Raw genomic sequence first — 22671 nt, forward strand, 5'->3', positions numbered from 1 at the left:
TGAAAAATGAAAGAGTGTTGGGTTGCCACAGATGTAACTGCACCAAGGTTTTGAAACATGCACACAGCATTTCAGATCTGGTCAGCTTGGCTTTGTTCTGCTACCTTCTGTGATTTTATGGGTTATCTAGAGCATCCTGACTCTTTAGGAATTTACTCTTCAGTGATACAGACAGAGGCTTTCACAGGCTGTGGTGCTCTTTCCCAAACAAACCCATTTATCTATGGGACACACTCATCCTGCCTAACTGACTTTAACATACATTCTTACAGTTTAATATTTTACAGGTGTCAGATGGGTGCTATGAAGATTACATAAAGACCAACTTCACGTCTCCCAATAGTCCTGAGGTGAAATGTACCATAACTTGAAAGAGACAAAAGCAACAGAGGAGCAGCTTGGGAAGAAACAGAAGTGATGTGGTGGAAATTTGGTTTAGGCCCATCCTAAAATTAAATTGCTTATTTATCTTTAAAGGTAGACTGTTCTGACTTGATTCTGTAATAATAGTCCAACTAAAGCTGCCTTTATGATCAGAGACCATAGAAGACTTCTGTTCTTTAAGAACAAATCTCCTAGAAAGTAATGTGATGGCAAAAGTCAGTCAGCGTTTACCCAGTTTTTTCCAGGCTGTTGGGTGTCCTTCAAAGAATAAATTTGAGCTACTTCTACATTCAATTTAATTTGGTTACATCACATTAATTAATACTGAAACTTTAAGTTGCATTATCTTTTAAAAGAAATTCCTGACATTTTATATATTTCCTAATGTCAGATTACACAAATCCAAACCACAAAACTATGCAGAGGGCATTGTATAATCTATTCTTCCAAAGAGAAGGTATTTCTTCAGTCATTTTCTAGTACATGCTGGCAATATTGTATGAGGAATCATTTTGTTCTGTTATGATTCTGTACCTACTGAGTCTCTCCCACAATCTACAATGTCTCTCATCATATGAATGAACCCTGATAATTGCACTGCCTGTTGCTGCCTAGGAGTCCCTTTTGACGAGTGGGGATTTGCTGACTCTGCTGGGGAAGGGGAGACCCAAAGCAGTGCTCCTACTCCAGGAATTTTCTGCGTGTGCCTGCTCCAGCAAATGTAGGTACAGAAGCATGGACTGTAGGTCTGCCTCTGAATTGTGCTGTTAATTCAGCAGCTGAGCTCAATATTGTAAAATCATCTACCACGATGCAGCACTCACCTCTGGGTTGAAGTCCAGCTGCCTCTTCTCAGCAGCTAGGTATCACCTGCCCAGCTATTGAGGATAGTATTCAGACACCTATTTACACCTCTTAATAGTAATTTTTCTGCAATGTTTTACAGCAAGCACTTTAAAATCAGCAAAAGATGGTTAGAGATCAAGATTCGAATTAGCATCTGCTTTGGGTTTGACTCTGATGTCATGGTTTGACTTCAAGGAAACATCTGGGCTATAGTTTAGAATCTGCAATGCTAAAACTTCTATGTCCACACCTTTCAGGCCCCAGTACTGAGATGAGGTAAGGTTATGAGATGATGAAACCAAGGAACGATTAAGAAAGAGCAACTGTACTGAAAAATATGGCAAACCAAATCTTTAAAGTATTAGGAAAAAATTGTAATGTTTTGAGTACAGATTTTACACATTTATACAGATTTTATATTGGCATGTTTATTTTCATGTCAAGCATGATTTGTTTTGCTTTTACCAAAACTATTGTAATGAGTACAAGTTGTGGTGTGGATGTTGCCATCCCAGCATATATTGTTGTCCCAGTTTCCATTCAGGAGTAATTATATTTGCTACAAAGCACCTTGATATCAGCCTACCAGGGAACCTGTACTCTCCACTGCACAAACATTTCAGCAGGTTTCCATGACCAGCACTGCTGACACAGAGAAGCAAAGCACAGAAACACAATAGCTCAACCACGACAAACTTCCCAACCTGACTCCAGGGAAGAAAACCAAGGAAACCCAAGAGGATATGAAATAAACTCACAGAGCATGGGAAGGCCTGCAGCTTTGCAAAAGCATAACCTTGTTTTCCAGCCTCTGAAGGGATTTGAACAGAGACTTGCTTGACAGGTGGAGAGAATGAATGAAAACAGACACGGCAAAGACCCACTCACAATGCATACCTACACTTTCCTCTGAGACAGCTTCAGCTCACATAATCTGGGACAACCAAGAGAGCTGAAGCAAGATTATTTATTAAATGATACATGCTTTCAGAACCAATTGCTCCTGTATCCCACACATCGAATGGAAGACCTTACCCTCCACTTCAGCGCAGAGGAAGGTATCCTGGTTTTGCTTTATCTTCCAAAACATGTAAGTTTCCACTCCATTCCATGATAGCATTATCAGGAGACCTGTTGGCAGAGCTGGAGAATTCAGAAGTTGGTCCTTCCTGGTTGTGCACCTGGGGCAAACTGGGTAAAGGCCAGTTTAGCTGCACTTCCAGAGGATGTGGTGCCCTCCTAAGTCTCAGTCACAAGGCAGAAGTCTTCATCAGCAGGTGCCACATACTCTCTGTGTAGCTGAAAGTGTTGTCAGTACCCTGGAACACTGAGATTTTGCCAGTATCAGGAAACTTTGTAGTGTTGTCAGTACTCTCCTTCCACCTCTGGTGTGAACCAATAGAGTATGACTGGCACAATAAGGTATCCTGAACCCAGAGACATGAGGCTGGGTACTGTCTGTGACTAATGCTGCCTTTTCATCAGCTGATTCTGGGCTACACAGTTTCCATCACAGGAGACTGCAGCACAGAGGTAGGAGTGAGAGGTGGAGATATGGAGCCTCAGGAGGCTCAGAGAAGAGTAGGCTCAGGGGTGACTCCATTGCCCTCTACAACTACCTGAAAGGTGGTTGTAGCCAGGAAGGGGTTGGTCTCTTCTACCAGGCAACCAGCACCAGAACAAGGGGACACAGTCTCAAGCTGCACCAGGGGAAGTTTAGGCTCGAGGTGAGGCAAAAGCTCTTCACCGAGAGAGTCGTTAGTCATTGGAATGGGCTGCCCAGGGAGGTGGTGGAGTCACCATCCCTCAAGGTGTTCAAGAGGAGATTGGACGTGGCACTTGGTGCCATGGTCTAGTCATGAGGTCTGTGGTGACATGCTGGACTCGATCCTCGAGGTCTCTTCCAACCTTAGCAATACTGTGATACTGTGATACTGTGATATCTGCTTTAGGGGAAAATGATTCTTCCTTTCATTTCTGACATTTAATAGTGTACTTTATATTTCCATGTACAACTGTCAAGGCATATTCTGTCATTCTGTTACACAAAAAAATACATTATTTACCTATGCAATTCATCAGAGTAATGGACTCCAAAGCCATTATACAAGTTCTGAATTTGTCTCTCAGGCAATTCCTCCTCTAGCATTTTAGTGCCAATTTGACCCATGTAATTTGGCTCCTACCCATGAAAACTAAGCCTTCAAAGAGTTTCTTCTTCTGAGAGTCTAGAAATCTATTTTTCAGATGAGAACAACTCAGATCCATCCTTCTAACTCCACTGTTAAACAGGCATTAATAGTTAGCTAGATTGTTATTGTAAGCTTCTATATTTGACGATTAACAGCAACTGCATGTGCGTATCAGCTCCAGATAAAACCTACCTAGGGATTGATTTTATGATGCCAAAATGATAAAGTTTGCTAAAAAATGTAGAGTGAATGTGTAAGCTCTGGAAAACATTAACAAAAATAACTAAGTAACACTCCCTATTCATACCTAATTCCTACTGACATCAAATTTAGCTGTGTGTACTTTGGACCCATTGGAACTGTTACAGTGAAAGATCTTGCTGCATAAGTTCTCTTTGAAACATACAATATTTTGTATTCTGATTACTCTGTAAAAAAACAAAAGTTGTTTTGTCATCACTGTAGTTTAGGCAGATTCTCCATTGTCTGGTATCTTGCTATAGTCATTTATATCAACACAGAGTGGGAGTATGGTAGCCAGCAGTCTGTGTTAGCAGCATTTTATATTCAGTTTGCACTTACGTAAATGATTGTGCAAGATGTGAGAGACAGTCTAGCCCCTGGGAATTATATGTGGTTTTGGGTCTAACTTTTATGTGTGTAGCCAACACATAAGAATACAGAGAAGTTTTAACATGTTACAGTTGCCATCACCCCAAATAAATATAATTAACCAATGAGCTTTCAGTTGCAAATAAAGACAGGATCCAAAATAGTTCATGGTTTGTGGTGGCAGATATATAGGAAATATGAGCCTATGAGGAACAGTATATTTCTTTGTTTTTCATAGAATTGTTCACCCTATTCTCACAATGGTTGGATAAGAAACTCTTCAGGCCAAGGAAGGGTTAGGAAAGTGCATTCTAAAAAACACTGAAGTCTAGGTAGTTTCATAGGTTTCCTGTTTGCAGTTCAGAAGAAAACTCTGGTGAATTTTGTCACACTTCAACTGAATTAAACTCTGGTTTTGAAAAGCTGGTGTCATGGTAATCGCTAGGACAGCCCAGTTCAGAAAGAAAGAGGTATTAAACTATGTTTGTAATAGAGGGCCATGTGTTCCTTCCTTTACCACAGAACCATAAATGTTGAATATTCCACTCTGCAAGTCAGGGTGTCCCAGAAGAGATGTTAACAATATTGGGAGCTAGAGGAAATGGAGGCACCTTACCAATGTGCTCCCCTGCGGGTCTGGCATGTGTTGGCTTGGAAATCCTTGACAAGACTCAAAAGCACCATTAAAGCTTCTCTGTAGCTGCTTTTTAATTATTTTTTGCTGTTCTTTCTCAGAGCTAGTGACAGCATGTAAGAAAAGGGCACTTGCTGGTGGCAACATGTGTCCCATACACACAAATACTTAATGCCAAGAATAAAGAACTCTTCAAATCGTCAGAGAGCTGAGTGACGTCCATAGGTGGCCTAAACATTCCCAAGGTCTCTGTGTCTCTCTGCAAAGGTTTGGGGCGTAAACCACAGCCCTAAGTGGGAGAACAAAGGGAGAAACAAGAGGCAACCTCTGGCTGACTTGTTGCTAGACACGTTCGTCTCCTGAAGTTTCCCTTGTGTGGGGCACCACAGGTATTCAGTACAAGGCAAGGATGTCTCAATGCCAGTGGAAAAATCTGCTTTCCTCTAACTCAGTGCTCAGAAACAGCTGAACCAGTTTTCCTGAAACCTTAAACATGCTCAGCATGAGGCAGACTCTCTCAGAACAGATTTTTTTCCACCTGGATTATTTAAATTTGGCAAAATCGTAATCAGATGAATATAGGGATGTTGGATGGAAACAGATAAGCTCCTGCCAGCTCTGCTTAGAATAATAGTTCATATGTTGTCCACCCTTTTTTCGACCAAGATTTGTCTTGTACTGCTACATCTAATTAATGCCTTTAAGACTGACCTGCCTTAATGTTTATTATGATTGTAACTCATTTAGTAAATCAATTCACAAAGGTAAGGAGGGGGGAGATGTGAGAAGTGAATATCTAATAGATTAGTTATCTGGAAGACAGCAGCACTGACTGACATCACCCTGCAATGCATGGTGCCTCTGTCTGGTGCAGTCTGGCTTCCACAGCACTAGGAAAATCAGAGAGGTGAACTCCCTCCTATTTCCTCCTTGGAAGGTGTTCAAGGCTGTGGCCTCACCTCTCTTGGAAGAGTCTTGAAATATTTTCAGTAATGGGAGGGAGTGAAATGGCCACGGGCTGGATCCTCTTGGAAAGCACCCTGTAGCATTAAGGGATAACACTGCTGGTAGGCTTCTCTGGCTGTGAAAAGATGGACTTTGCTAAATCGCACAGCCAGAGTTATTGCAGCAAGGAAGTATTTATCTCTAGTGTAACTCTCCTACTATCTACAGTGTCACAGAAAGTGTTAGCATGAGTGAAACTCCCACTTCAGAGAGCAGAAAACCAGGAAGGTATCATGCCAGAAAAACAACCGTGTTACTGGTAACAGGACCTGCAAGGCAAAGACGGAGTTCTGTGCCTTGAGATTAATTTCACTTATAAATCACGAACTAGTTTATGTATGGCTCAGAATAACCATGCCAGAGTGTTTACCACGGGTAATCGGGGATGCAATGGAAATACTGCCTAGCATTTCTTGCTGGTTTTGGAAGCATTCGTTTCCTGATTTTCCAACGGTTGCGAGGTTTTGGTTGATATTTAAAATTTTGTTTTATTTTAACACGTTTGCTTGACGACAGACGGACGCAGCAGCCCCCCCCCCCCCCACTCTGCCTCTCGCCCCCCCCACCCCCGCAACGTGACGCCGTCCAGGTGTTTCACGTTCGCGCCGCGCTGTAAAACCCTCTCAGGAACACGGTGACACATAAACGCTAAATTAAAGCGGCGCTGCTCCCCCGCCCCGGGGCTGAGGGCGAGAGAAGCCCGGCCACCCGCAGCCAGGATGCGGAGCCGCATCCCGATGCCGTCTCCGCGGGGCTCCGTCGAGCTGCCTGCTCCCCGTAGCACTGGGAGGGAGGCGGCGTGAGTCTCCAGAGCCTCGCCGGAGCTCGTGGGCCGCCCGCTTCCTCCGGTGAGGGCCACCCGAGGTACCCGCGGGGGGCCGTCCGTGGGTTAAGCCGCTCCGGGCTCCACGCAGGATGGGGGCTTAAGGGCAAGGAAACAAACGCGAAGCAGACGATGAGCTTGTCTGGGTCAGATTTTGTGCACAGCCCGAGGCACCGTCATGCGAGGCTGCCGTGGCACCGTCACTCTGGGGGACATTTAGGAGACTGCCGACAGCGGCCAGTGACAGCCAGGCCCCTGCTGATTCCCCCAAGGAATCTGTCTGACCCCGTTCCCTTTAGCCCTGCAATTTAGGGGATGTGCGAGGCAGCGTATTTGCGCCGGCCTTCCCCAGCTTGAGCTGCTTTTTCTGTCGGCCCCTTGGAAGTGCGTCCCGGGGAAAGGGACCGTCGTCCCACAGGCCCTGCCGTCGGGGCTGGCAACAGGGCTGCCTGGAACAAGTGGGTCTCTAACTTTCTTTTCTTCCTTGAGCTCAGAATTTCTCGAAGGGGGAGAAGGGGTTTCACAGAACGGGAAGGGGAGGACAGGGCCCCGAAGTTATTACACAAAATAATGAGTTCTCCGGCCGATCCCTTTGGACTGAGCTTGTGCCAGTGAGGAGGTGCACACATTCCGCCCACCACCCCACAGAAATCCCCACATTAGCAAGAAAGTTTGGGGTTGCATTGCAAGAAAATGAATGTGAAAGGGGGTTGTTTTTTTCTTTTAATCGAGGAAGAAGTGTGCGAAAAAAGGTTTCGTAAATAAATCTGAGGGCTTTCCAGAGGCATCTGAAGAAATAATGGCAATATTAAAGAAGTGTCTTGGTTACACTGATCTTGTGATGTCTACAGCACCTTATTTTAAATGCCTGTTAGACTGAAAAATCCAGTCAAAGCTGTATTCATCATCACAATATTGATAATAAGGTATATTATTCGAAGCTTCATTGTCTCCCTCAGAACAGAAACTACACAATGTACGTTAAAGGAAAAAAAAAAAAAAAGAAAAAAAGAAAGAAAGAAAAAGGAAAGTGTTTTATTTAATCCAGAAAATAATTAAAATCTCATGTATTTTTATTGGTTTTAGTATCCAGCAGAGTGAAAATATTGAAACTCCGAGACCCCTTACATTAAAAAGTCACAACTGTTCTATTTTATTAGTTCTGACTGTGTGAAAAAAATTATAAGGACAACATTGAAAAAATCCGGGGTTTAGAGCCCTGAATGGCCATAAAAACAATAAAATCAACTATAAAACCTGCACTAGTGATATTAAAAAATTATGTAGTTCAATAAATGTGACATTTCATGAATGCAGATTTAATAGTCTCCAACCCGTGGAAGAAGGAAGGCTAAGGTCTAACAATTGAATTTGAAAGGGGCGGTGCTGTAGAACTGCAAAATTAAGTGCTTCATTTTTCTTGTTAGGGATTATGCAGTGGTAGTGGAATGTAATAACTGTGCCATTAAAACTTCCTTTTAACAAGGCCTATTGCTTGTATAAAAGTCAGAAAAGAATAATCTCTTCCTCTATTTATTTGTTTTCCAATAATACAGCAAAATTTTTCTTTATATATTTTTTTTCCTTCTTGCTTAAACTTGTTCTCAGGATTTTGAATCGACAGCTTGTAAAGTATTGTGGGGGCCTCCATATTGCTGCCTTGTATCATGCACGTCGTTATTGCAGAGGGCAATGGGTCATCGCTTTACTGTACAGTTATTAAGTAAATCAAGCTGCAAATCCAACACTTCCAGATGAAAACATTAGCTAAACCCCTTGGAAAGAGAAATGCCTGGGAGACTGAGCACAGAGAGAAAAAATAATCAAAACTGTCAGATCGCTTTACGTGTACCTGATATTTACAAGACACAAGATCATGCTTTAAAGGTGAGTTTTGGCATTTGTTAACAATGTAAAGAAAAGAAAAAACCCAACCTCCCTATATTATTAAAAGATATATATTTACATTTCACCAACACCCTTTCGTCTTATTCTGAGCCTTTTGGTTATTAAGATCTTCGTAAGTTTGAACTGGAGACTTAAAAAAAAAAAAAAAAAAAGAGAGAGAGATATTAATTCAGCACCTGCTATTCCTTAACAGTTTTCCGTGCTCGCTGTCAGCTCGGGGGCGTGGGAGGAACATGAGGGGTGGACGACCCAGCAGGGTCCGCCAACACGCAGAGGGCACCTGCAAACCTCCGCTCCCACGGAGGGGGAGATGGTGGCGTCACTCGCTGCTCTCGGGACAAGTACCTGGGTGGGTGACAGGGGGCAAAGAGAGCGTATGGTTGATGCTCCCTTCCCCCTAGCAAGTCCGCTTACAGTGGCCCTCGGTGACGGGCAGCCCCGGATGGAGCGCGCTTTCCTCCCCGGGGGCAACGGGGCAGAAGGAAACACTGGGCGGGTTTTAAAAAATAAAGCCGATGGTGGCAGGTGGCGCTGCGTGGACTGCCTTCTCCCGCGGGGCTGTCGGAGAAAGCCGACCCAGCCGCCTCCGCTTACCGGCCAGCATGCTGGCCGTGGGTGACCAGCGAGGCGCGGAGCAGGAAATGGCGCCACGCTTCCCCGCGTCCCTCTCCTATGCTTCGCGCCCACTGGTCTCTCGACCCTGACCCTGGGAGACGAAGCAGGAGCCCACGCGACCCGGCCGCCATCCTCCCACGCCTTCTCCGTGGCCACGCTTCCCCACCCCTTTCTCGGTCCGCGCAGCCAGGCGGAGCGGCCACGGGGGATTTTTAAAGGACCCGCAGAGCATGGCGAGCTACGAGGGAGGAGGCCGCACACCCCCTTCTCCGCCTCCTCCCTCAGCCAGCGGCTGGTGAGCGTTCTCCCTCGTGGGGAAGCCAGAAATCCAGGAGACGCTGTGCCGTGCGCGAGTAGATGTGCTGGAGACGGTGAGGGCAGTAGCGGGCCTCCTGCCCGATGCCGTCATACCACTTTCCCGTGCCCTCGGACCTCCCGCGCGCTATCGCTGTGCTCAGCCCCGGACGGTACCGTCGGGGCCCGCGGATCGCGCACCGCTGCCCGGACTCCCCGAGGCCGCGGCGGTGGTTGATTGGCGCCACGGGGAGTTTGCTCGGGGAGGCGGGGGGAGTGATCGCCGGCGGGGGGTGGTTTCCCCCTTCCCTGGCCGGGCTCATTGGCTAGACGGAGCCGTGGCAGGAAGGGGACAGAGACCACGCGGGCTCCGCCCCGCGCCAATAGAAACCTATCGAAGGGTAACCCGAGCCCAGAGAAACCCACGGCGGCGGTGCCAGTACCCAGCAGCCGCGGTCGGGGCCGGCTTTCCGCAGGGGCGGCCGGGGGCGCGGGGGGTGCGCGGGCGGCGGCCGTGCCATGCAGTACCAGCCGCCGGGCGCGGCGCCGGCGGCACTGGGCGTCGGCGTCCCGCTGTACGCGCCCACACCGCTGCTTCAGCCCGCGCACCCCACGCCCTTCTACATCGAGGACATCCTGGGCCGCGGTCCCGCCGCCGCCCCGGCCCCTCATTCCCTATCAGCCCCGCCGCCGCCGACGCTGCCGTCTCCCAACTCTTCCTTCACCAGCCTGGTGTCCCCATACCGGACCCCGATCTACGAGCCGACCCCCATCCACCCAGCCTTCTCCCACCACCTCGCTGCCACCTACGGCACTGGCGCCTACGCTGGGCCACTCTACTCCTTCCCCCGCGCTGTCGGTGACTACGCACACGCTCTGATCCGACAAGACCCTCTGGGTAAGTCACGTCCCTCTCTGCCCTCCCCGGCTGCCTCCGCGCCGCTCCCATCTCCGTGCCGTCCCTCCGTCGGAGGCTAGATAGAGAGGGGAGTGGGAAGTGTCTGAAATCTGCCCTCTTTTGCCGCCTGCCCCGCCGCCTTTCTTCTCTCCCCCTGTCTCGCTCCAGTCCCCGTCTGATTTACAGTAAATTAAAGTCGCGTCGCGCTCCGGAGCTGGCAGTGAGACTGCAGTGCGCGGCCGCGGTGACTCAGATTTGTTTTCCTTAAACCAAATGACTCTGAGAGTATCCTTAGTAGTGTCGCGTGTGGTTTTGGTGGGGAGTTTTAATTGTGCTGGGAGATCGCATGGCAGATCTCAGCCTTTTCCTGCGGATGACTTGAAAAACAGACGGGAGGCAGTCTCCGCTCTCGGGGCCCCCGCGGCTCCCCGGTAGGTCAGGTCGGGCCGAAGCGGGTGGGTTGGGCCGAGGCCCCGGCGGCCCCTTCGCGCCCGCGGCCGGAGAAGCGTCCTCGCTGTGGGGGCTGAGCCCCGCGCCCGGGCTGCAGCACTTGTTCTTAGCGATTGCAAAACTGGACCCTGACTCACCACATTCATGCAGTGAAAGAGGCTGACCCTTTCCGTTCATACAGGAAACCTTGAGCTCTCGATAGGAGTAAATCTGGTTTCAGAAGCTGTTAAGTGTTTTCCTGGCCGCCTGAAGCAGGCTCTTCCCCGGGAGTCGTGCACATTGCTGATTACTTTATCGACATCCTCAATACAGACAAATTCAGGAAACACTCGACTTCTGATAGCCGGGATCCGTTTTTCTGATATTGTTCATTTCCTCTGTGTGGGATGTGACTTTATGACAGCTAAAATAACCAGTTGCTTCCTATTTTTTGAGTCTGTTTTGCACCAGAATTACTAAAGCCTGACGCAAGCAAAATCTTGAAAAACAATGTAGCAAATTTCAAAGGGTGCAGGCAGCAAGACAGAAAGACAAACAGCGTGACTCAGTGGCACTGGCCAGAGCCTCTGGCCCCAGGACGCAGCTGCTGCTCTGCAGAGGGACTGTCGCCCCGACGTGCTGCTGCCTGCACCGCCTCGCCCCGCACCGCTGCCCCGGGCCCGAGTCGGGCGCACGCCCGTGGACAGGGGCGGGCAAGTCCCACCGGGGATGAGGGGCTCGGGGCTCTTCTTGCCCTAAGCGGGTGGGGACCCCGAGCCCTCGGGTTGGTGCGTCCCCCTTGCCCAGCCTCTTAATATCCCCACTCTCCGCGGGGTCCCGAGCAGTGGTGCAGAGAAAAGGAGACAGGTTCTTGGGGCATCTCACTGAAAGAGCAGAAGGAAGCAAAGGTCTTGCTTTTTTTTTTTTTTTTTTTTTTTCTTTTTTTTTTTTTTTCTTTTTTTCTTTTTTTTTCTTTCTTTGCGAGATAGACCAACAGGAAACACATTGACGGAAATGTTGCTAAAGCCTGTGGAGTGGCTTTAACTGGTCTCTCTAGCGGAGATGAAAAAATCAGAGGAGGCGAGAGATCATACTAGGAACTGGGGGAAATAAAATCAGGCAAAGGAAATTAGCGGGCCCTGGACCCGGCGCGCCTCTAGGCCTGGAGTCGGGTGGGGGACGGGGCTTCCCGGGCACCCGTGTCCGCGGCCGGCCGGTGACCCTCGGCGCTGTGCCTTTCTTTGAAGGGAAGCCGCTGTTGTGGAGTCCCTTCATCCAGCGGCCACTGCACAAGAGGAAAGGGGGACAGGTCCGCTTCTCCAACGACCAGACCATCGAACTAGAGAAGAAGTTCGAGACACAGAAATACCTCTCTCCGCCGGAGAGGAAGCGCCTGGCCAAAATGCTGCAGCTCAGCGAGAGGCAGGTGAGGCCGAGCCCGCGTTCCAGGGAACCGCATCCCGTCCCCGGGCAGCACCCGAGGCTGACGGTACAGGCCCTACTCCGTGTGGTTGCCGTCGGTGCACCACTCCCGGGAACCCGGCCGGATTGGGGCGGGGGGCCTAGGTGGGGCTGACACTTGTTTCTGTGTGTGGCTCGGGTAAGGCTCCTGGTGCTTACCGGCTCTGAGACTACCCCGTGCCTTCTGTTGTCGTTGCTCAGGTCAAAACGTGGTTTCAGAATCGCAGAGCTAAATGGAGGCGTCTAAAACAGGTACGGGGATGTTTCTGTTTCTATAGAAATAAGTATTTTAATTGTCTTATCTTATACTGTGCTCGCCTATTCCAGGTTGTATGCAGAAGTCATCTGAAAGGCTGTTTAACCTCTTCACCTTGATTAAAAAGACAAATAGTCATGCTGAAACCCATGAGGGTTCACTCAGGCAGCACTAACGTTAAAAGCTCCTAATGTAGTTCCTATATCAATTATGCCTGGCTTTCACACACTGCCTATTAAAACTCCACACTAATTGTTTTGTAAACCCATATGTTGTTTAGCCAATTAACGTGGAAAAGATAAGTAATTGTCAGTAAATTACTTAGGCAGTCGTGTTGGAGAAGAGCATTTACTGGTCTTCTAAATCACCCTGTCTTAATAAACACAAATTGATTTGTTCTGCAGACTTTGGGAAAGGCAGGTACAAACACCTTGTTTTGAGGAGCTGCACAGAAAATTGAGTAGCTTTTACTTTGTGTTTACAGATTGTTACAGTGTATGAATCTGAGAGCAGTTTTACTTCTCTTAGAAATTGTGCTTAAGCAGGTAAATCTTTTTCCACTGCCCAGATGGGCCCGATCCTGCCTGCTCAGCCAGATGGAGGCCTCTTGGCGCAAAGATATGTGAAAAAGCCCGACTCCAGCTTTACTAAGAGTGACATGGAGGGATGAGTTTTACTCATAAACCAACCTTTAATATAAAAATAATATGAAAAATAATCACAGTGCACACACTAGACATATTTAGCCTGTGTCCTTTCCCCCAGGTTTAATGTGTAATTCAGTTGATTTTTTAATAAAATCCCTTCATGCTGGCAGGAGGCAGGCTGGGTCCCCAGCAGTGCCTCCTTGGCAGGGCTTGACCCTGTGCTGCAGTGTCCAGAGACTTCGCTTGGGATCTCAGCCATTTTAAGTCATTTCCTCCTTTTCATGTAGTTGCATCCATTTTTCTGAGCCCACATGGTTATATCATGGGTATGTACATGTCTCTGCCTGCTTTCTCATGAGAGTATCATTTCATGCCCCCTTAGGGGACTGGGCTCCCCAGATGGCTGCTGATGCAGGGCTACTCCTGCCTTCAGAAATGGAGTTTTGTTTTGGTTTAGTTTGTTTTGTTTTTAATTGTGAACGTTTTAATGTAGAGGCTTGGCTTAATTAGTAATTTTTTAAAAAAATATTTATTTTTTCCCCCCCCATGGATTCCGCTTCCCTTCTTTTGCTGTTGAGTGGAATTAAGGAAAGATCAGGGCAGGAGGAAGCGGTGTGTCGGTGTTTGTAGACTCATAATAAACATTTGCTTTGGTAAAGACAAAAGTTCAGAGGTTCCTGGGCTCCGGCAGCTCCTGACTCTTTTGAAGTGGCTGCGATAACCATCACCAAAGAGTCTTATTCACCGCTGCAGCCCCTGTGGCTGCCGGGGAGTGGGATCCGAGCTGAGCCCCTGTGCGCAGCTGAGCTCTTCCTTGGCCTTGTCCCACTCAGGATAGGAGGCCAGAGAGGTAGCAGGACACCTGCCTTTCTCTGCAAGAAACACAAAGGTTCTGAGGCCTTCTGACTCCATGGTCCCTTATTTCTGTGTAAAGTCAGCTTCTTTCATTGCAGGAGAACCCCCAGGCCACCAAAAAAGAAGAAGTGGAAGGTTCTGACAGTCATGGTGACCAAAGACCAGAGAGCTGCCTAACCCCTGAGCAGAAGGGTAAGGAGGTCTCCCTGGATGGCTCACAGTACACCCCCTCACCAACCTCACAGGAGGACCCGGAGTCAGATGTGTCCGAGGACTCTGATCAAGAAGTGGACATTGAAGGCGATAAAGGCTATTACAACCCTACCCACTAATGACCCCATGCAGAAAGTGGACACTGACTTATCTTGCACTTCACCAGGGGCTGATTTGGAAGAACATTAATGCTACAGGAAAAAACTTTCACTGTTTCACTGAAAGAAAAAAAATAACAACACCAAACAGACTTGTTTTATAATAAACAGAGAAAGAAAGATGTATTTTCCAAAGAGTCCATTTTTGGCAGATCTCTAATTTGATTAAAGAAATATTGTTTGTATTTAATTACTTGTAAGATATATTTGTACATTAACTGATGTTCTGACTGAAATATACTACACCCTGTCCTTGCTCACAGGGGGTCTGAATCAGCTGCTGTTGACGATCAGGCAAAACTCCTCTAGCTAGTGTGGAAGTCAATATGGATTGCAGGACTAAACCCTTTGTATGTGTAAACAAAGGTAGTTAATTTAAATGTCCTTTGCAAGCAGAAAAGCATGTTCTGTGAAATGAGGATGGATTTGACCATTCTGACGTGTGCCTTATGCTCACACCCTTTTACCTGCTGTGGTGCTTTTTACCAAGACATCCCTCCAATCATCAGGTAGAGTCTTTGGACAGATTTATTTTCACTTTTGTGCTAAATGAAATGTGCCTTCTTAGATTTTTTTAGCACTTTGCCCCATAATCTGGATTGTTCCATTTGCAGGGCAGGGGGGAAGTGTATTTTTCTCCTTGAAAATCTATTTTTTACAGATTTTATATTTGGGAAGGAAATGTGGGCAATGATAGAGCTCTATTGCAAGAGAGAAACTGGCATCAGTTGTGTGGGATAAGGGAGGCACACAGCCATGGGAAGATAATGCCTATTGTACACGTATCTGCTTCTGTACATAATAGTTTTCTTTAAAAGTTGTGGTTTTATACCTCATGTTCATATTTTGTACATACTTGTTCAATGTTAAGAAGAAAAAAAAGAAGGCAAACCCTGGTATTTAATTTTTGATGGACTTGTCTGTGAAATAAAACTAAACTCTACACCACCTGCCATGCTCTCTGTCCAGTTACTGCCAGCATAAATCTCAAACATCCCTGCTGCCAGCAATACTCCACGTGTGTTGAATTAGGGCTTTTCTCTCCAATGCCGTCCCGGTTGCTGGCCAACCTGCTGTCCTCTGTCCACCTTCATGTTGTAGGGATCTTGTGTGGGCTTATGTTTTTTTAATTAAGTTTTCTATTTTTCAGCCCTCCACCTCAAGTTTTGGTTTTGCGTGCATCGTTGCCTGCTCGGGAAGGGAGGAAAGTCTGGTCTGCGGGTACCAGCTAAATGCGTAGGTGTTTATCCCCAAGTCGCCTGGACCCGGAGAGAGCAGAGGGGGTGCGGGCTGGAGGAGGAGCGGGCCCCGCAGCTCCTGCTTGGGGCCGGACATCAACCCCAGCTGGGGCAGCCGCTGACCCGCCTAAGTCAACAATGGTTATTCATCGTCCTTTCTCCGAAATTATACCGGCCCGAAGGTGCGATGAAGAAGCATGGCCGTGGGGATGTGGAGAAATGCCCTCGGGCCCAGGCTCCCCGGGGGTGGGCGCCATCCGGCGTCTTCAGTCACCCCCAGGCGCCGCAGCAATCACACAGGGAAGTGGGAAGGGGCGGGTGCTACAGAGGCTTTTAGTGTCACGAAAAGATGTTAGGGAGCAAACAATGCCTATTTTACCTGTTGAGGGGGGGCGGGAGGAGGGGCAGCACTTAGGGCAGCCAGTCTGTCTCGTTTGAGTTGGTTAATGCTTCGAGAAACAGCAGCTGAATTTTCTGAGTATTTGAGTAGATTTAGCTTTGGTTTACTCTTTTAAAACGCAACAGCGGCAGAAAACATAAAGCAAGAGGTATGGTTCCGTTGCCACCTGTGCCTGTGCACGCTGGGATAAAGGCGAAGCCTCCGTCTGCTTCCCCGGCTCCGCCAGACTCAGTGCGTGCAAGATGATGAGGCCTCCGTCGAGAGCAGAAAGCGTGCGGCGGACTCCGCTGAGGAGGAAAATGGCATTTTCCCTCCCTCAAGAGTTTCTGTCGCAGGTCTCAGACCAGGTCCCGGCGGGGGCGCGAACAGCCCGCCGTTAGTCTGTGGGGCTGAACCGCGGGGGCTGCGGGTAGGTGGCAGGAGCAGAGCTGGGGGCACTCGAGCAAAAGCGTTCCTGTCCTTTCTCTTTCATTTTTGTCTTGTCTGTCTGTCCCGAACAAGATCAGGGAGCACGAAACTGGCTTTATTCCTTCAGAGTGGCTTCGTCGTAGGACTGTGCTTTCATGTGGGGAAGAGAACACTCGTGGAACACACGAGACCCTCCGCGGCTGGCGGGCGCAGGAGGTGGCCCAGTGATGCGGGGCCTTGGGTGAACTCCAGTAACACTCATTTCCACGAGGGGCGAGCACGGACACCTCCGCACTAAAGGGTGGCACGGCCCCATGCACGATGGGTTCGGGGAGCTATGTTTGTGTCCCGACCAGTGTAACGTGGTCCCGGAAAGCCGAGCTAGTTAAACCCCAGCGCTTCCCAGCGGTGGCAGGAGATTTGGCGATTCCCTGCAGCTGGGAAGCGCCCGTGCAGTTTGCAGTCGCCGGGCCGGGGATGTGGATTTTCAGAGAGTCGAGACGAGTGACATCAGCGCTGTCACCCAGTCTCGGCTGGGGAAACGCCCTTGCTCGCTCACCCACCCGCCCGAGGAGGACGTGGCTCACCGTTTCACTGCACCTTGGCAAAACCCACCGGCGGGAGCAGGCTGAGTTGCCCGTCAGAGGTACCCCCGCGGCAGCCTTCCCGAACACTCAAATCTCGTTTCCACAGCTAGGGAGACCCGCGTGGGGAACTTCCAGCGGGGCTCTCACCGGGCCACCTCCTCTCCTCGGCAGGAGAAAAATAGCCAAAGCACTTGACGCCGTTTCATAAAACCTTCGAGTCCCTTCCGTGCCACCCTGCTTTTCCCTATTTGTTTGCCTGTTGGCTATTTCATGCCGAACTAGCACGTATGACCTTTCCAGCACAGCTCCCGTCTTGTTTTCGACTTTTCTATCAGCCGATTCAACTTGAAAATGGTTATCATTTAGCAGAAAGACAAACAGAAAAGCACATTTTTGTAAGCAAAACGTTAATGATTGGAAGAATTGCACCAATTTCAGTTTGACAGTGTGTGATTAATCCTCTGGGTCAGGTACTTATATTTTTAGTCATTAGGTTCGTCGGCCTTTGATATGCAGAACTGTTTCTAGCCTAATAGGGTATCGACCCAGCCGCTTATGTACTTTGACTTCGTACACAGCGCGGTTCCGGGGGCCGCCGAGGCCCGCACCGGGCACGGTCCCCTGCCCCTCAGGATGCCGGGGAGAGCTGCGGGGGTGACTGGGACCTCTCCAAAGGTGGCGGCCGGGGTCACCCATGGGAGCGGGAGGGACCCCATTTGGAAGGGTGAGCCCACCTCCACGGCAGTGTCAGGGGAGCCCGGAGTGCTCTCATGGTGTGTGGGGCGGTGGGAGAATAGCGGTTGCGCGACGTTTGCAATCCCGGACAGTTTAGTCCTTCATATTGAAATGGCCAGAACGTCTTTCATTGCACAATAATAGGAAATAATAACTTAGGGCTCCTAATTGTTTGCTTTCACTGGAAAGGACCTTTCTCTGGTCACCACGGATAAATGGAACGTTTCGTGGACAATAACAAATTGTATTAGGTCCCGAAGAAATCTACTATGAGATGTCTTCTCAGAGCACAAGCAAACAAACAACAACAACAAAAACCTGTGCATGAATGTTACTATCTTTTAGCTATGTATACACATAAAAGAAAGGTGAGATTTTAAAGATATTATTTTAGCATATGAGAAATTTTCAAGGTAGACAGTGCTTAAAACCTGAAATAAGCATCAACAGTGGGTCAGAGCATGCTGATCTCATTCAGATCAACTTTGCATTAATGCTTAATCATAGTTTGGGCTTTGCAAGGACAGAAAGATTTTTTGTCTAGGTCTGTAGGTGTCAAGAACTGCTTACCAAGGAGTCTTCACCTACTGTGGAGTGTCTGTCTTCTTCTGAATTGTGGACTTTGTTGGCTGCAGACCTCATGAGCATAGGAGATTTGCTGTCTTTCTATTTATTCAAAACAGGAAATCAATGTGTATTTCTAAAACATTTCAGGAGGTGCATGCCAAGGCCAAAAAAACTTGACACAATTGTGAAAAAGCCTCATCATGATAACTTAAGTGGCTCCATTTCACAACTCCATTGTTTGAGAGCTATTGGCAAACAGCTGCTAAAACCAGGGAATTTCAAGCAAGTCCAGACTGTTATTTTGGTCATGTGGAATTATATCAGCAAATTATTATTTGGTGGACTACTTCAATTGACTTGGTGACTTGTGAATTTTCCCCTGAACACCAAATAATCTTCCATGTCATAAAGACATAATTTCTAATGAGACTAATTGAGATATAGATCTCTTTTTTTTTTGTTCCAGACTGATACCCACCCTTGTAATTGAGCCTTAATAATAAATAGAACTAACAGAGGGTTTGTTGTTATTTGTTGGTTTGGTTTGGTTTTTACCTGTATGAAGAAGGACTGTGGTCAGAGAGACTAGGTTCATGCGTGTTCTTCAGTTGTGGTAGTGACTTTCCCCCCTTTTTAAAAATAAAGTATATTTTCTTTCCTGAGAGCATTGTTTAAGATGTCAAAGATGCTAGTGCAACTGTGAGAAACACTTACTTTAACTTGCTCACTCTCCTGTCAGCTAGACAGAAGCAAAATAGTGTAAGGATATGCTTTAATGATGACTGAGAATTTATCTGCTGATTGTGTAGATGACGACAATTATTGCAATGGTTATGTGTGCATGCATGTGGGCTAGACATTTTCAAGTACCTGTTTAAAGGAGTAGATAGACTGATGGTTTTGTTTGAGTACATTTCAGTAAAAATGTAGTCAAAACCAATTGCTGTCTGTTGGCCTGTAGGAAATGAGTGGGTGCTTGCTCTCAGCTAGGAATACTAATGCTGAAGACAGACTGAACTTTGTGTTTGTTGGTAAAACTTAGGCAAATTATTTGAGCTAAAATGTTGAATGGTCATGGATAATGAGCTGCTGTCTCATCAGCCTTAGGGAAGGGGCTATTTCCAGGAGATCTGATTCAATCAGTCTTATTTAAGGACTAAAAATCACATCTGACAAACATGTAGCCCTCAACAGCTTTAGCACAGTTTTAGCAGGCTGAGTTACAGTCAGCCAGGAGCCGAGACTATGACCTGCTAAAACTGAGCAGATTATCTTAGTAGACTTTTAGTAGATTTTGCTCTAAGGCCTGACTGAACTGAATCTATTGATCTTTTTCTCTTGTTGTCTAGGCAAGGCCTTCATGCACTTTCCCCATAAGTCAATCCGTGGCATTGCTTTGAAGACCTGTATGGAGAAACTTCTTATTGATCATTTTCTATGCTGTAATTCTTCTTGGCTCTTGCAGTGGGAGTTTCCATGAGCATGGCATGTAGTTTTAAAAAGCATTCTGTCTTTAGAATGACTTAGCAAATGATTCTTAACATCTTTAGCATTTGACTTATCCTATCTATACAGGGTTTCAAAAAGTCTTAGTCAAGCTGAGTTAGTCAATCTTTAAAAGCACAACTTCTATCCTAATCTAGATGTATTGAGAGCACTCGTCCTAGGATACAGACACATGAGGGTACAGCCATTTTAAAATGAGTCAGGACTGTCTATGACCATGCAGTTGCATCTCAATGACTTACTGCAGATTATCAGGATAAAGAAAAGAGGAAGAAGTAATTTTTCTTTATACACATCAGTTCTTCCACTTCCTTCTCCATGTAAGAAGGAACTCTCTTACCCAGTCAAAACCTTAATCTAGCACACAGTCAGACAGAGAGCAGCACAGACCTGTCGCAGACCTAAGGTATAAAAAGACCCAGTTCTGCAAAAGGCTGGGCCAGTTGCTGAGGCTACTCTCAAGGATCTTGTCTTCTCAATCATGAACAGACTCCTTTGGTTCTGCGAGGAGAGCCCTTTCCAAAGCTACACTGAATGAAAATAGCCCAAGTTATGGCAAGAAGTTTAAAGAATGGTAACAGTGTGAAGAAAAGGTCTGTACTAACTTAATTCACTTTGGTTGGAGCTCTGTTGTCACAGTGGAGAAAGTTTTCCTCTTTGGGGGAATTTAATTCATTGGCTATGGGCTCCTTGTCTAGGAAGAAACTGGATTAATTTTGGCTCTGAGCATGTCAGTCACAGTTGGATATGTGCAGGAACTGTGAATGAATTACTCTGTTGGGGTCTGCCCTTCTGAGCTAGCCCATTTTTTTCATTTTGATCCTGGAAACTGACACAACCAATCTTGGTACAGTATTGTGGCCAGTACAATATCGTCTCCTTGATGTAATAATGCCCTCTCCCTCAACTTGATGAGTGTCTTACTCCCAAGTGAAGTAATATTATTTTATTCAGTGGAGCAGCAGCAATAATGGCAGCAGCAAAGACAGCTGCTCTTGGCAGGTCCAGACACATGGATCTTGCCTCTGTGATCAGGCAGAAGATGCAGAGCACTTCTCCGAAATGATGTCCCTTTATGGTAACTCTTTTTGGGAAGCTGGGGACTGAACCCAATCAGATCACTAGTTGCTTTTGAAAATCTCAGTCAGAACTGCATTCATGAACAACTGCATGCAACTGTGGTTGGGAAGGACAATTTATATTGGTTCATTATCAACTACTCCATAATGAGATTGTTATGTTGTAGTACAGCCCTTGGAAAAGGCTTGCTAACAACATTATTTTATGTTCTTGTGGGTTTTTGTTTTTTTTCAAAGTTGTGACTTTTCTCCTCATGACTGTCTCCTAAACTATCAGTTGCATAATTCATTAACATGACCTGTACAATCTTATTTCCTATATGTGTAGTCAATATATCTAGCACTGCCAACTGAAGCACACATGATGATATTGTTAAATGCAGAGAATTAAGTTAGTTTTTGGCTGCACTGGGACAAATGTAGGATAAATAATACCATTGAATAACAGATTAATTAAGGCCTTATTTTTCCTTAGTTGCTTATGGAATCTGCATTACTACATACCTACCATTATTTGCAAATTACACCAGACTGATTGAATAAATGTTTTAAAATGGGTCCTGAATACTGGCTTAGAAGCACAGAGGAAGTGGTTTCTTAGACAACTGCTACCCACATATTGATTTGATAACAGAGAAGTGGAGGGCCGAAGATGATTATGTTGATGTAGGGAGCTGTTGATTATATAATTGAAGGCTAAATTACCTGATCTCATTAGGTTCTTAAAATTCACTAAAATACCATTCTGTCTGAAGCAGCTGCACGTTGCTACTATATTGTCTAAAGCATTAGAAAAACAATTTGCTAATGGTGATTTACAAGTGTAAACGTGTTATTTTTAGCATCCAAATAAGCTTTCTCCATGTGAGAGATCTTGAATGACTACCATGCACCAGGTGTGTAAGGTCAAGGAAGGATATGAAATGTATTTTTGTGTTTGCTTAAATGAACTCTAAATATTCAAGCCTTATCAAGGGAGTAGAGGATGAAAGAAGAAAATGACCATTCTTAACATTAAAGCTGTTTCAAATATGAATATAAGAAGTTGTTCACTGCCTGGAACAAAACAGAGGTTTTAGAGGATAAATGTGAACTAAGACAGCTTTTGACATCTCTGCAAAGGAAAAAGCCCTGTGCTGTGAAGATGCTATAGACACCAACATGGCAGCACGAGGTAATGGTGTTCTGAAGACTCCAGAGCAAGAAGGGTGTCTTGTCCTGTACCTGAACTGATTACTTGGAACTTGCTAGTGCAGGACTTTGCATAGCACCTCCCAGATTCTATATGCCACAACACATGCAGTGCTGACATAAGGATTGCTATACACTTCCAAACATCACAGGAACACATTCTTCCAGGCTGACAGATTTTCATTTTGCAGGATGATTTTCTCAGAAAACATAAGTGACAGTAAAATGAAAAGCCCTTTCCAAAGACTACATGGCAAGGGTTGTGCTTCCTTGTGTACTCTTATTTGCTTGTTTTGTTTTCAGAGCAGTTCATAGAAAAACATCTTTTCCTTGGAAAAGCCTGAGATGAACTTATTAATTCTTGCAAAGATGTAACAAGAACGAAAGATAAAGTAAAATAAAGTAAGATTTTTTGTTTGTTTGTTTCAGTTTATTTTATTCCTTCACAAAGGGATGATTGTCGATATTAGTAATTGAAAAATAGTTTAAAACAAATTCAGTAACACCAGGGCTTTCCAGGTTTTAGGGTTATTCCCACTGATGGCTGTTTCTGGTTCTGCCCCCCTTAACATACTGGAAGGCCACAATAAGGTATCATAGTATCATAGTATCAGTCAGGGTTGGAAGGGACCACAAGGATCATCTAGTTCCAACCCCCCTACCATGGGCAGGGACACCCCACACTAGATCAGGCTGGCCAGAGCCTTGTCCAGCCTGGGCTTAAACACCT

General features: G+C 46.5%; 1 protein-coding gene across 1 annotated transcript; it reads left to right on the forward strand.

The window, feature by feature from the left end:
- The first annotated feature begins 9676 nt into the window (after positions 1-9676).
- HHEX (hematopoietically expressed homeobox) lies at positions 9677-15183 on the forward strand. The gene is made up of 4 exons (XM_068139650.1): positions 9677-10211; positions 11888-12066; positions 12303-12353; positions 13958-15183. Exons 1-4 carry the CDS (start codon positions 9833-9835, stop codon positions 14189-14191), a joined length of 843 nt encoding a protein of 280 aa, XP_067995751.1. The 5' UTR covers positions 9677-9832; the 3' UTR covers positions 14192-15183.
- Positions 15184-22671: the final 7488 nt, after the last annotated feature.

The sequence above is a fragment of the Melanerpes formicivorus genome, unplaced genomic scaffold, assembly GCF_026170545.1.
Source record: "Melanerpes formicivorus ecotype bairdi unplaced genomic scaffold, bMelFor1.0.p_v2 SCAF_6, whole genome shotgun sequence".
NCBI lineage: Eukaryota > Metazoa > Chordata > Aves > Piciformes > Picidae > Melanerpes > Melanerpes formicivorus.